The sequence below is a fragment of the Rhinoraja longicauda genome, chromosome 3 (assembly GCF_053455715.1).
Source record: "Rhinoraja longicauda isolate Sanriku21f chromosome 3, sRhiLon1.1, whole genome shotgun sequence".
In the NCBI taxonomy this organism is placed as follows: domain Eukaryota; kingdom Metazoa; phylum Chordata; class Chondrichthyes; order Rajiformes; family Arhynchobatidae; genus Rhinoraja; species Rhinoraja longicauda.
The window spans coordinates 77,637,707-77,652,451 of record NC_135955.1 but is presented as its reverse complement, the minus strand read 5'-3'; the positions used below and the strand labels follow the sequence as shown (position 1 = coordinate 77,652,451).

General features: G+C 40.2%; 1 protein-coding gene across 2 annotated transcripts in view; it reads right to left on the bottom strand.

Moving 5' to 3' along the window:
* The window catches only part of arb2a (ARB2 cotranscriptional regulator A), a 378,083-nt gene that overhangs the window by 318,736 nt on the left and 44,602 nt on the right, over nucleotides 1-14,745 (bottom strand). For both annotated transcript variants that reach the window (XM_078396498.1, XM_078396497.1), the window contains exon 6: nucleotides 14,189-14,380. In XM_078396498.1, coding sequence (XP_078252624.1) covers nucleotides 14,189-14,380 — 192 coding nt within the window. The remainder of the gene's footprint in view (nucleotides 1-14,188; nucleotides 14,381-14,745) is intronic.

Genomic DNA, 14,745 nt, shown 5'->3' with positions numbered 1-14,745 from the left:
CTCTGCCTCAGAAGGCAGTGGAGGCCAGTTCGTTGGATGCTTTCAAGAGAGAGCTGGATAGAGCTCTTAAGGATAGCGGAGTGAGGGGGTATGGGGAGAAGGCAGGAACGGGGTACTGATTGATAGTGATCAGCCATGATCGCATTGAATGGCGGTGCTGGCTCGAAGGGCTGAATGGCCTACTCCTGCACCTATTGTCTATTGTCTATTGTCTATAAGGCCCAGAATCATGAAGATCCTGAATCTCCGTGAACAACGAATGCAAGCTAAACAGCCTCATCCCATGGGCTAGATAAACGGTGGGCTCATAGTAAACAATGCAGCACATCTCTAGATCCATTGCCATGTGGTGGACTCCAAAGTGGCACATCAGTTTAAGTGCAATTTGGAAGTCATGTTCACATCTTAAAAGAGTTAACTGATAATGAGGGGATTTGTTAATGTTTCAATCAAGTGAACTGGTTTGTCATGGATTATATTTATCAGTGCTAGCTCCTTATGGCAGAGGAGAAAGACATTCACACAATTGAATGACTCTTTATGCAATCCCTAAATTCCATCATCCCAGTTATTTGTTTGTTTTCTCACATATACTCCTCAGCACCCCACCCATCGATGCCAGGGGTAAACTACAGCAACTAATTAACCTATAAGTCAACACTTTGTTAAGATGTGGGAGGAAACAGTGTAACCGGAGGGGAAAAACATGAAGTCACAGGGAGATGAAAGATCCAAAAAGACAATTTTGGAGGTAATAATCAAATCCAGGTTACTCAGCTGTGAGGCAGCTACTCCCAATACTGCACCACCGTGTCAAAAAGTTGCCATGTTTCTTGACTATTGACTAGTTAAGTGAATGGTGAGAATCCAAACTCCCACAAAGAAAATAAAAACTGATAATTTAATGTAGTATCAAATATGTGCTGCACTACTGTTGAGCCAACAGCAAGGTATTAAATTAAGGCACTGTCCACTCTTCAGGTTAGATACAAAATAATCTCTGCCATTATCTTGCATTTTCATTCATATCTATCAACCAACCATTTGTCTGTTATTAACTGTTTCTGTTTTAAGTTCCTAAGCAATAAACTGGATGGCTAATTTCCTAAATAACACATCCACCACTCTTAAAGTATGTAATTGTTAGAAAATAATTTTCAGACAAGCTGGAGATGTGAAAGTCACTTTTTGGGCCATGGGCCAGTGATTTGAAGCAATTATGTGATGGAAACAATTTGTCGCGTTAACAAATTTATCACATGCTTTCGACCACAGGATGTTTCTATAATTATACAACACACCAACCAATCTAGTCTAGGGAGCCAGCAGAGATGCCAAAACTAAATAAATTAAAAATTAAGCTTATGAGTAGTTTGACTTGATCCGTGATCGTTTGAATGAACCAAAGTTTCTTTACTACTCAGTAGAAACAAGAAACTGCAGATGCTGGCTTATAAAAAAAGACACAAAGTGCTGGAGTAACTCAACAGTTCAGGCAACATTTCTGGAAAACATGGATAGGTGACGTTTCAGGTCAGGCCCTTCTCCAGAGATGCAGCCTGACCTACTGAGTTACTCCAGCACTTTGTATCTTTGTTTATTACTTGAGCGAATAAACAAGGTATAAACATAAAAGGATGGAAGAACTCAGTGGGTCTCGCAGCATCTTAAGAAGGAATGGACAGACGATGTTTCAGGTTGGCACCTTCTTTCAGACAGGAAACAGGGGAGGGGGGTGACTGGCAGATGGGTAGAGTAAATGGCAAAGGCTAAAGAAGAAAAGGAGAGTCAGATAAGGAAAGGGTATCAGATAAGGAAAGAACTAAGGATGGAAAGTTTCTCACTACACGACAGTACGCATGACAATAACAAACCTAAACCTAAAGAGAAGGAGTGAAAAGCAAAGCTGGATGGAGGGATATGGGATAAGGGGATAGGAGGAAGGGGGAAGGGGGTAATGGATAGGGTAATAAGGTGTAATATTGGAGGCGGCACGGTAGCGCAGCGGTAGAGTTGCTGCTTTACAGCGAATGCAGCGCCGGAGACTCAGGTTCGATCCTGACTACGGGTGCTGCACTGTAAGGAGTTTGTACGTTCTCCCCGTGACCTGCGTGGGTTTTCTCCGAGATCTTCGGTTTCCTCCCACACTCCAAAGACGTACAGGTATGTAGGTTAATTGGCTGGGTAAATGTTTTAAAAAAATTGTCCCTAGTGGGTGTAGGATAGTGTTAATGTGCGGGGATCGCTGGGCGGCACGGACTTGGAGGGCCGAAAAGGCCTGTTTCCGGCTGTATATATATGATATGATATGATATGAAAGGAGCATGGTGATGAAGGTGGTGGGGGAAATGTATTTAAGGTAGCTAGGTTGCTCTAGCCATTTAGTCCGCGCAGGTTTTGAGAACGCAACCAGGTACATCATGAGGTCCAGATACTTTCTGAGTGTTCACGCTCCTGAAGGATCTTCTGATGTTCACCACAATGAGTGAAATTGCACTACCATCGGGGGGCTATGGGGCCTGAGAAAGCACAGTGGGTTTTCTCCCGAAAGAAGCATGTGTAAAAATGCATTGAGCATGAAATGGAAGGATATGGATTAAGAGCAGGTAGATGTGATGGGCTGGTTTAAATCGAAGGTAGACACAAAATGATGGAGTAACTCAGCGGGTCAGGCAGCATCTCAGGAGCGAAAGAATGGGTTGGAGAGAAGGAATGGGTGACATTACGTGTCGAGACCCTTCTTCAGACTCAGGGTTGGCATCATGTTTGGCACAGACATTGTGGGCTGAATGCCTAGTTCTTGTGCTGTACACATGACACTGCAGTGCTGCTGATAGAGCTGCTGCTTCACAGCACCAGCGACCCGGGTTCAATCCTGACCTTGGGTGCAGTCTGTGCGGAGTCTGCATGTTCTCCTTGTGACTACATGGGTTTCCTCCGGGTGCTCCAGTTACCTCCCACATCCCAAAGATGTGCGGGTTTGCATATTAATTGGACTCTTAAAAAATTGCCCCTGGTGTGTAGGGAGTGAGAAAGTGAGATAACTTTGAACTAGTATGAATGGGTAATCGATGGTCAGTGTGGACTCGGTGGGCCGAAGCATCCGTTTCCATGCTGTATCTCTAAAGTAAACTATTGTTCTATGTTTTATACTCCGTCCATAGTTGTTAATTATTTGTCTTGTTGCAAATGATTCAAGCATAAGTTGCTGGATCAGTTGATTAAAATGCTGTATTAACTCTTGAAACTTGATATTTCCAATATATTCTCTCAACTTCTGCTCTTAAGCTCTCTGATGCAGCAGCGCCATATTTCAGATTTTTCTGGCTTGTAATATCAATATAGGAAAAAAAAAATCTTTTTGGAAACATCTTTAAACTAAACTGTACGTTAGCTTTTGAGCACTCAAGTTCTCTGGAAAAGACGTTTTAGAAAAATCACTCATTCATCCTTGCAGAACCTTCAAACAATGCCAACACTGTGGACTCCAGTTTAAAATAAACATTACGAATAACCATGAATCAGACATTAATGACAAATAAAATTTTTCATAGTCATAGAGTTGTACATCACAGAAATGGGCCCTGAGGTCTTCACGTCCATACTGAACTTTTTGTCCATGTACACTAATCCTATTTGTCCACACAAGGTCCTTATCATTTTATACGTCACCTGTTTGTGTCTACTTAAAACATCTCTTAAACATCGCGATTGTACCTAATTCCTTCAGCTTTCTGCCTGCCAGTTCTAGATATCAACCATTTTCTGCCTCTAAAAACCTTCCTCTCAGCTTTCCTTTAAAAATCTTTCCTTCCTAGAGGATACTGTCAAAGTTACAAGGCCGAATAAGCCTTCTTGGAAATGAAGCAATAAAGTAAAATAAATATGGAGACATATTGAAGTAATTTTAACTTAAGTTCATGCTTCAAGTTGGATGATTTCAAATCAGATATCATTTTCTCGCCCTATCTGATTTCCCAGAAGAATCCTAATATCAGTTGAGAGGGCACAGATCTCTACCACCTGGCAGCATCCTCCCGAGTTCAAATTGTTAGCAATGTAATCGATGGTGCAGATGGGGAACTACCTATCAATAGACTTTATGCATGAGAAGGGATACTACTGCATGAATGATCAAGTGGCCTCTGATCACTGAAAGAGAACAAGAAATTAGGAGGGCAAAAAGGGACCATGAAGTATCCTTGGCAAGAATATTTCAAAGCCACTTTATATCCTCTTAAATTCTCGATAAAATGACTTCAATGTGTCTCCATACCTATTTTGTTTTGCTTGGAATTGCAAGATGCCATAATTTGCTTTGTGACTTTGAAGTATCTTCTTGCAACATAGTTGACGAGCCACCACAGGCCTAGACAATGTCTGTAGTCCAAGCTGAATGCAGTACAGTTCATTTTGCAGTTAAATATTCAAATATTACAGCAGAATATCTAGGATCCAAATATAAGAACAAATAACGCTGTAGAAAGAACTAGAACCAATATCCTCACAGGCTGTTGGCTCATGTTTTTTCATTTGATTTAAACTAATATGATAGGAGATGTGTATCTGACCAAGGAGTTAGTAGACAATTAATAAAGAAAGAATTGAAAAATAGAAAAGTAGAATAAAAAGGGCCACGCAAGAGGCATGAATTAAATAGTCACAAAAGATTAGGGTGGGGTAAATGCAAAAAGACAAAATTAAAAGCTCTGCCATCAAGAGTTACAACGCCCAGGAGTTTACCTTGCTAAGGAATTAAGGAAACCTTACCAAGGACAGAGAAGCAGTCAGCACCCACTGAAAGATGTGTTTCAAAGAATTCCTCAACTCGGCTGTCCTTGACATGAGTGTGTTGACTCTATCCAGACCAACAGGGTCATATGCCAACTGAAAAGCACAAGTCCTCAGCAGCAGATGATATCAGTGGAATTGTAAAATTGGCAGAGAGAAACTTCATGCACAAATTCACAATCTCAGTTCCTACACTGAAGCAGTGAAAGATTTGCCTGGGGATCATAGAAACATAGAAAATAGGTGCAGGAGGAGGCCATTCGGCCCTTTGAGCCAGCACCGCCATTCATTGTGATCATGCCTGATCGTCCACAATCAATAACCTGTGCCTGCCTTCTCCCCATATCCCTTGATTCCACTAGCTGCTTGAGCTCTATCTAACTCTCTTAAATCCATCCAGTGATTTGGCCTCCTTTTCACCTCAGTTTTAAATGGCCTCCCCTTTATTCTAAGACTGTGGCCCCTGGTTCTGGACTCGCCCAACATTGGGACCATTTTTCCTGCATCTAGCTTGTCCAGTCCTTTTATAATTTTATATGTTTTTATAAGATCCCCTCTCATCCTTCTAAACTCCAGTGAATATAAGTCTAGTCTTTTCAATCTTTCCTCATATGACAGTCCCGCCATCCCAGGGATCAATCTCGTGAACCTACGTTGCACTGCCTCAATTACAAGGATGTCCTTCCTCAAATTAGGAGACCAAAACTGTACACAATACTCCAGATGTGGTCTTACCAGGGCCCTATACAACTGCAGAAGAACCTCTTTACTCCTATACTGAAATGCTCTCGTTATGAAGGCCAACATGCCATTAGTTTTCTTCACTGCCTGCTGTACCTGCACGCCAACTTTCAGTGACTGGTGTACAAGGACACCCATGTCTCGCTGTACTTCCCCCTTACCTAACCTAACACCATTGAGATAATAATTTGCCTCCTTGTTTTTGCCGCACATGTGGATAACCTCACATTTATCTACATTATATTGCATCTGCCATGCATCTGCCCACTCACTCAACCTGTCCAGGTCACCCTGCAACCTCCTAACATCCTCTTCACAGTGCACACTGCCACCCAGCTTTGTGTCATCTGCAAACTTGCTTGTGTTGCTTCTATTTCCCTCTTCCAGATCATTAATATATATGGTAAACGGTTGCGGCCCCAACACCGAGCCTTGCGGTACTCCACTCGCCACTGCCTGCCATTCTGAAAAGGACCTGTTTACTCCTACTCTTTGGTTCCTGTCTGCCAACCAATTTTCTATCCATGCCAACAACCTACCCCCAATACCATGTGCTCTAATTTTGCTCACCAATCTCCAGTGTGGGACCTTATCAAAGACTTTCTGAAGTCTAGATGTGGATCTAGATGTGGATACTACATCCACTAGCTCCCCTTCATCCATTTTACTTGTCACATCCTCAAAAAATTCCAGAAGATTAGTCAAGCATGATTTCCCTTTCATAAATCCATGCTGACTTAGACTTATCTTTTTACTGCTATCCAAATGCATCGTTATTACCTCTTTAATAATTGACTCCAGCATGTTCCCCACCACCGATGTCAGGCGAACTGGTCTGTAATTCCCCGTTTTCTCTCTCGCTCCTTTCTAGAAAAGTGGGATAACATTAGCTATCCTCCAATCCACAGGAACTGATCCTGAATCTATTGAACATTGGAAAATGATCACCAATGCATCCACTATGTCTAAAGCCACCTCCCTGAGTACCTTGGAATGCAGACCATCAGGCTCAGTGGATTTATCAACCTTCAGTCCCATTAGTCTACACTATACTATTTCTCACATAATGCAAATTTCTTCCAGTTCCTCTACTCCCCTAGATCCTCTGTCCTCTAGTACCTCTGGGAGATTGTTTGTGTCTTCCTTAGTGAAGACAGATCCGAGGTACCTGTTTCCCATAATAATTTCGCCCGTGTCTGCCTTCAAGGGATCCACATTTGACTTTGCTACTCTTTTTCTCTTAAAATATCTAAAGCAGCTTTTACTGTCCTTCTTTATATTCTGGGCCAGCCTCCCCTCGTACTTCATCTTTTCAGCCCGTATTGCCCGTTTTGTTACCTTCTGTCGTCCTATGAAAGTTTCCCAATCCTCTGGCTTCCCGCTACTCTTTGCTGTGTTATACATCTTTTCTTTTAGTTTTATTCCATCCCTAACTTCCCATGTCAGCCACGGTTGCCTCCTACTCCCCTTAGAATCTTTCTTCCTCTTTGGAATTAAATGATCCTGCGTCTTCCGGATTATGCCCAGAAATTCCTGCCATTGCTGTCCCACCGTCATTCCTGCTCGGATCCCTTTCCAGTCGACCTTGGCCAGCTCCCCTCTCATGCCTTCATAGTCCCCTTTGTTCAACTGCAACACTGACACTTCCAATCACAAGTATACGATAACCAAAACCACTTTCAAGGGGACAGAATAATTTATTTTATTCTGAAATAAATACAGAAGGAAAATCATCACCAATTTTCTCTTCAACTATCTCCTTCCTGTGCTGAGATGCTGCGTGGATGCAATCCATCTAGTAGCACATGATACACTTTGCATAATCCCAAAGAGCAAAGAGCCACATCAACCATCTTTTATGATCTCATTAAGGGTTTTCACTATCAATGGAGAACTGTGAAACAGTCTGTTCCAAATTCAGCTGCCTCTTGCATGTGCTGCAACATGGTAAGCAAAACAATATCTTAACTAATAAGCTTAAACCAGGCCCAACCAGAGTGCTGACAGGTGACAACACAAGGTTATACCATGGGCCCAACACTTTTCTTCACAAATATTGGATTTTGTTTAGTTTAGAGATTCAGCATGGAAACAAGCCCTTCGTCCCACTGAATCCGTGCTGACCAGCGATCATCCGTACACTAGTTCTAGCCTATACTCTCAGGAACATTTACAGAAGCCAATTAACCTACAAACGCGCATGTCTATTTGGAATGTGGGAGGAAACTGGAGCACCTAGAGAAAGCCCATGTGGTCAGAAGGAGAAGGTACAAACTCCGTCCAGGCAGTTCTCGTAATCAGGATCGAACCTGGATCTTTGGCGCACTTTGGCAGCTATCTATGGTGTACCATTGCGCTGCTCCGAGAAGGTGGGTTGAGTCACTATTATTTGGGGTTAAGAATTGAAATCACAATGCTGTTGTGGGTGAATGGTTCTAGAGTCACGCTTGGGCTGAGATAGATTCTCAGTGAGCAACAAATTCTTAACTTAAAAGACCTTTACCTGTAAGTGAATCCGGGCACCAGACACTATGGCTGGAAACTAGATCAAAGTAGAACTGATTATCTGCAAGCAGCCTCGGCCATGCCGCTTATGGATAATCATGAATATGTAACTCAATTTCCCAGAAGTGGCCCTCAAAGTGTATAGATGTTGATATATGCTAAAGTGCATTCTGAACATATTTGCGTATTAATGCTTCTCTAGGTATATGCATCATATTGCTAGAACCTAGAAACAATTTTGCTAATCTTGTGATAGGTGCAATTAGTATCCAATCATATTTAATAATTAGTTTCCAAAAAATTTGTATAATACATCAATGGAAAAGCGGGACTATTATGACTAAGCAATAATTATTTCTGAGCGGAGAAATATTGGTTATCATGAAAGAAAACTATGCAGCAATCTGACTTCGATCAGTTTTTTAAAATCCTGCAGAAATACAAAATTCAATGAGATATAAAAATTAAACTACCATATTATATTTGATCCATTAACAAAACTTGCATAAATTAAAGCTGTAACATATGAATACAATCCCATATAAGACAACTGTCATCAAATTATTCAATTGTGTAAAATATTTTATGCAGTACTTTGCCCGTTCCCAAAAGGGGACCTCAAATAAACTGTAAAAGATGAGTGATAATGAAAAAGAAACACCATTTATTAATTTTGTATAGGTCATCCACAGCCTCAGACATTTCTCCAAAGAGAAGAACAAGCCTAGCTTTCACCACACAATGCCACAGGCAGAATACAAGAGAAACCAAATAAGTGCTTCCCGAAGGAGGAGAAACTGCCTGGAGCACCAAATGACCTACTAGAAACCTCTCAGTCATTATTTTTGACGTTGTAATTTGTTAAACCCAGTAAAATCATTTTATTATTTGTTTCAGTGCTATCTTTTAAGTAAAAGACGGTGCAAATATCATTTTCCTATTTTGCTTTACAGAGAATGTGTAATTAAGTAGGTTATACTTTTAATATTCGGCATTTTTGAGTTGTATGAAACCATAGCTTACCTCCCTACAATTAAAATACATTTTACTGGCACTGTAGTACTTGGAAAGAAAACTTCAAAAACATTTTTCTTCAAAGTAATGCAATAATATTTCCTTTCCAAAGTTAAGAATAAATTAAAAGAAAATAATCAATTGTTGAAATAAAGAATGATAAAAAACGAAATTTCTTATATTTTTAATAGAATAATTAAAAAATATTAATACCTTAAATTCAAATTATATACCATTTCAGTTTTTGGCAAGATACCTAGCAAAATGACAGAAATCACCAAAATAAATATACCAAATTAAAACATTTCATGCGTTTTAAAATCATGACAACTCCACGGGAAATATTTTAACTGGCATACATTGTATTTTCACAAATATTAAAATAGTGAAGTATAGGAATGAAGCACAAACTCTGCAAAATCTGACGAAGCTCTCTTTTTTGCAATACACACTCCAGAATCCTTCACTAATTATTGTGTTTTATTGACAGCACCAGTCTCATGGGAAGTCATTTAAAAAGTTTAACCCCTAAGCAAGTCATGGCTCTCTTGCCTTTGAAAGTGTCAAGTGCATTGATTATGACTGCATAAAGTGCTATCTTCTACTCAGAGTATCTCACACTGAACATTCTAAAGCACAGTTTTTTCTCCCTTTCGGTTTTGTTTCAGTGATTCAGACCACTTTGGCCAATCCTAAAGACAACAGTGACATATTTAAGTCAACAACCAAATAATAAAGGAAAGATCACAATTAATGACATGAAGCAATGGAGAAATGCTGGTTAAAAAAGAACCACCACCTTGATTGAAAAAATCCTGAAAACAATTAAATAAAAAACCTCTATTTCTCTTGTATGTATCTAATCCAGTTTTAACCAGCATTGGAATTCTGGTCAGCTAGAAACCCCACGGCTTTTGACACACTTTCAGAAACCCACACCCCCTCCTTTTTTCTACCAAGTCTCCAGAGCTGCAGCTAACTACCCAGCATATGCTGCATACAGTACCTGGACAGAGTCTAACTATAATCTTTAATTCATTATTTCATGAACATAAAAAAGGTTTATAAGCATTAAATGCTGACTTCAGTACTTTACCTGGGTTATGGAAAATTTTGTTACAGAAAATTGTTCAAGAATTGAGTTGCTGTAAATCTTTCTACTATCAAACAAATATTCATTTTCACTCATACTTCCCTGACAGCACTGGGAAAAAGAGATCTGAAAGTGCCTGCGATTCTCGTCCTTTCCGCTCACGTACACAGCAGCAGCTCTCGTATATTTTGGTTGGGTCAATGTCAAAGTAGCAGCAAGCTAAAAGCTAGATGTAGTCTGATAGCAATCAATTCATGGAGAAAGAATCAGTGCTTAATTAGCTCATTTTTAATCACTCCTTTTTCTCCTCATGAAACAGGCACATTTCAGGCACACTCAACTGTGAGACAATGGGTTTTAAACTTTAAAAAATAAAATGATGGCTAAAATTCCAAAAGGTAATTGGATTTCCAGTAGAGCAACTTTGATTTTTTTAAAATATATATTCATTTCTGACAATGCCAGAAGGTAATGATACAGCTGCCATGATACAACAAGCAGACCTGTCTTCTGTCAAGAGTTGAAATCAGAAAGGAATAAGCTGTCGTTAACAACCTCTCTCCAAACACTAGAGCTGTCATCTCATTGCTTCCCTTCACGAGTGCATGGGTTGGTATGGGCTGAAACAGCCTATCAACCATGCCTTACTCCACATTTCTTAATTTCCCTGATTAAATGTTATCAGTTTGTCAATATCGGCTTAGGGGGCATTGCTAATCTAATAACCAGTAATAATAGAAATTAATGTAATTTGTTTTCAAAAAACAGGATTTCAACAAGATGGAATAGTCACTTTTAAATTTAGAATTTCTGATTTTGTATTTCTACAAAAATCTCCTTTAGCTAGGAAACTAACACAGTTTTCCCAAAGTATACTAGCACAGTTCTGATTATTTCTTATGCGTAACCACACCAATTAAGTTCACAAACTCAAGTAATTTGCTTCAATTTCTAGAATCCTGCAGTGGCACACAAGATTTACCTTACAATTCAGTGAGCTACCCATCACAAAATTATAATTAGCTGAATGAGGTACTGGAGGACTTTTATCAACAAGGACTTGTCCCATTGGGTGAGGCGAATAATAATATCAATCACAATAATTTTAATTTGGCTTTGTAGCTAGGTATTTTTGAGAAACTTCTGTTGCCATCATTGTAATTAACAATCATAACACATTAACGATGGTACAATTTAATAGAGATATGGAACTACACTATTCTGTCAATTAGTCTATTTTTTGTGCTCCGTGCAATTCTTTGCCTAGACAATTCGATGCTTTTCAAACTTTGTGCTTACCTTTATATTCTATTTCAGTCATACAATCATTTAGGTTCCATCTTCAAGTCTTTTAAACTTTGATGCCTCAATCTTCTTTGGTAATGGCATCAACATTTTAATATATTATATAATATTAATATAATATTTGATATATTAATGATTACATAGTCATAGAGCTGTCCAGGCAGAAAGAAGCTCTTCAGACCACCCTATTTCGAGATGTAGGCTAAGCCATGCTTTATAGATGTGGGAGCTGCTTTACGGCCTTGTCGTCCACCCTGGGTAGTTCTACGGAACTGGCAAAATTTGCAGCAAAGCGTCAACTACGGTACTCTGAAGCACAAATTGCCACTTTTGATTGTTGTAGTTGACATACGAAAGAAGAATGCTTTATAAAGTTGTGCCAAGACCTCCTGTTTTTTTACACTCCATGCCTTGGCTAAGGTACCCAATTTGTCTTCACCACATTCTCACCCATTTTACCAACTGACCAAAGTCATTTAGTAGCCTATAACTATCATCCTTACTATCAAATAGTACCACTAATATTCTCATTTGCAAACTTACTAATTAAACCTCCTATATTCATATCCAATTTATTGATCTAAAGAACAAATAGTAAGGATCCTTCTGGTGCAACCTTGCTCACAGGCACACAGTCACCAAAATAAACCTCCACCATTACCTATGCATCCTTTGTCCTGGATCCATTTTTTGGGGACAAATTTCCCATGTGGGACATTATAAAGACACAATGTACTGGTGCAACTCAGTGGGTCAGGCAGCATTCCTAGAGAAAATGGGTGACTTTTCAGGTCGGGACCCTTCTTCAGATTGATTGTAGGGGTGGGTGGGTGGAGGAAGAAAGCTGGAAGAGAGAAGGGGTAGGACAAATCATGGCAGGTAATAAGTAAACACAGGCGAGGGGAGGTTTTGATAGGCAGATGGTCAGACAAAGGACAGAGATGAAAAAACAGGTGCGAGACAAAAGAATTGAAGGGTTGCAAATTAGGAAGCCACAAGAAGGTACGTAGGGGAGGGGAGAAATAGGTGCAAGTTCAGATGGAACATTGGAGAGGGAGGGAGGGGAGGGGGTGAGAAAGGGGAGGGGTTGGTGGGAGGGCCATGCTGGAGGTTACTAGAGTGGAGAATTGAATGTTCATACAGTTGAGTTGTAAGCGACCCATGCAGAATATAAGGTGCTATTGCTCCAGTTTGCGTGTGGCCTCACTCTGCCAATGAAGGATGTCCAGGACAGAAAGGTCAGTGTGGGGATGGGAAGGGAAGTTTAAATGGTTAACAAATGGAGACCCGGTAGGCCTTGGTAAATGGACACAAGTGTTCGGCAAAACGGTCACTGAGTCTACAAGACCAAGCCAAAAGTGTAGACTCACCAAAACTTATCGCCAGTCTTGTGTCTGGCTAAACTAACATTTACTGTGACAGACATAAGATAGGCCTTCCTGAAAGTAAATCCGTTTAAAGCATTCGGTTCGCATGGAGTCCCTGACAGCATCCTGAGGATCTGTGTGGATCAGCTGACAGAGATATTTGCAGACATTTATAAACCTCTCACGACTCCATTCTGAAGTCCCCACATCCATCAGGAAGACCACTATCACCGCAGAGAATCAAGAAGCAGACGACATAGGTTCAAGGTGAGATGGGAAAAATGGGGCATCTTGGACTACATGGACAGGTTTGGCAGAAGGGCCTTTCCTCTTAGAGTCAAAGAGTCATACAGCGTGGAAACAGGCCCTTGGGCCCAACTTGCCCACACCGGCCAACAAGTCCCAGCTATCCTAGTCCCACCTGTCCTTCCAAACCTGACTATTCATGTACTTGTCTAAATGTTGCTGAATGACCCGATGACTCTAAAAGTAAGGTAGCATACCTTAATGACCACTGTCATTACTACTGACTACTGTCCAGTGGCTCTGACATTCACCAGCCTCCAGCCCTTCGAGGGACTGGGGATAACTTTATCACTCAGAGGGTGGTGGGTATGTTTAACAAGCTGTCGGAGTGGGTAGTTGAAGCAGGTACTATAACAGCATTTAAAAGACACTTCGACAGGAACATGGACAGGATAAGTTGAGAGGGATATGGGCCAAAAGGCAGACAGGTGGGACTAGTGTAGGTCGGGCATGTTGGTCGGTGTGCTGTTATAGTACCTGCTTCAACTACTTTGAGCGCACCAAACCAGTTACTGTTATGGATGTGGCATATCTGTTAAAGCTTCAAGCATAAAAAGAAAAGTGCTGGAGAAACTGAGTAGGTCAGACAGCATCTGTGGAGAGAATGAACAGACAATGTTTCAGGTTGGGATGCTTCTTCAGACTGAAGAACCATCATCTATCCATTCCCTCCACAGATGATGCCTGCAGCTTTTGTTTTTGTTCAAGATTCCAACATCTGCAATTTATTTGTGTCTCCAAAGCTTTGAGAGTCTTCTTGGAACTCGATGCCTGAACCTTCAGCAATGGGCTAATAATGCAAGTCAATTTAAAAGAAAAGTTGACCAATGTTCGGTATCATATACTGTGAACTGTCTTTAAACTGCTTTTAAACTCTACACCTAGACAGATGGTTTATAATGTGTTTTTCTAATAAAATAATAACAACATTTCTGTTTTTAAACATTACTATGTTCAATTTTAAGTCAATGGCTTTCCATAGTTTCCAAGCATCAGAACAAAAAAAGGAAAAAGTCAATGAATAAATTATACAAGTCAAAAAAAAGTTTCTGAAAATTAGTCTTACGTCCATAGCTCTTTTAATGAAAGGGACTTGAGTGCCATTGTCAAGGTCTTCATTGATTATCAGTCTTCTGGCCCATTGGCCAACCCGGACAACTCCATTACCATGAATCAGAATCATCAACTTATCAGGGTTTGTTGTGGCATCTTCACTCATAAAGATGAAGCTCTTTGGTTCATCTTCTGCAGCATCCACCTGTTCAAAATAAGCAATAAAGCAGAAGAGTTTTTGCAAAACACTGAACATTTTCGAAGTAAAATAATTACAAAAAGATCATAACTATCATTCAAACTTTCCAATGAAAAGTCTTTGAAAATGTAAGTGATATTAGTGCCTTCTGCCTGTAACAAGAAATTCCCAATTTCAAAACATGAGTTTCAATTGGTCAATTTCCAAATCTAAGGAAAGATATACTACCCTTTCAAGTGGTGTAACAATGATTCAGGAGGACCCAACAAACTGCAGATGCTGGTTTGTAAAAAAAGACACAAAATGTTTGAGTAACTCAGCAGGTCGGCCAACATTTCAGGAGAACATGGATGGATGACCTTTTGGATTGG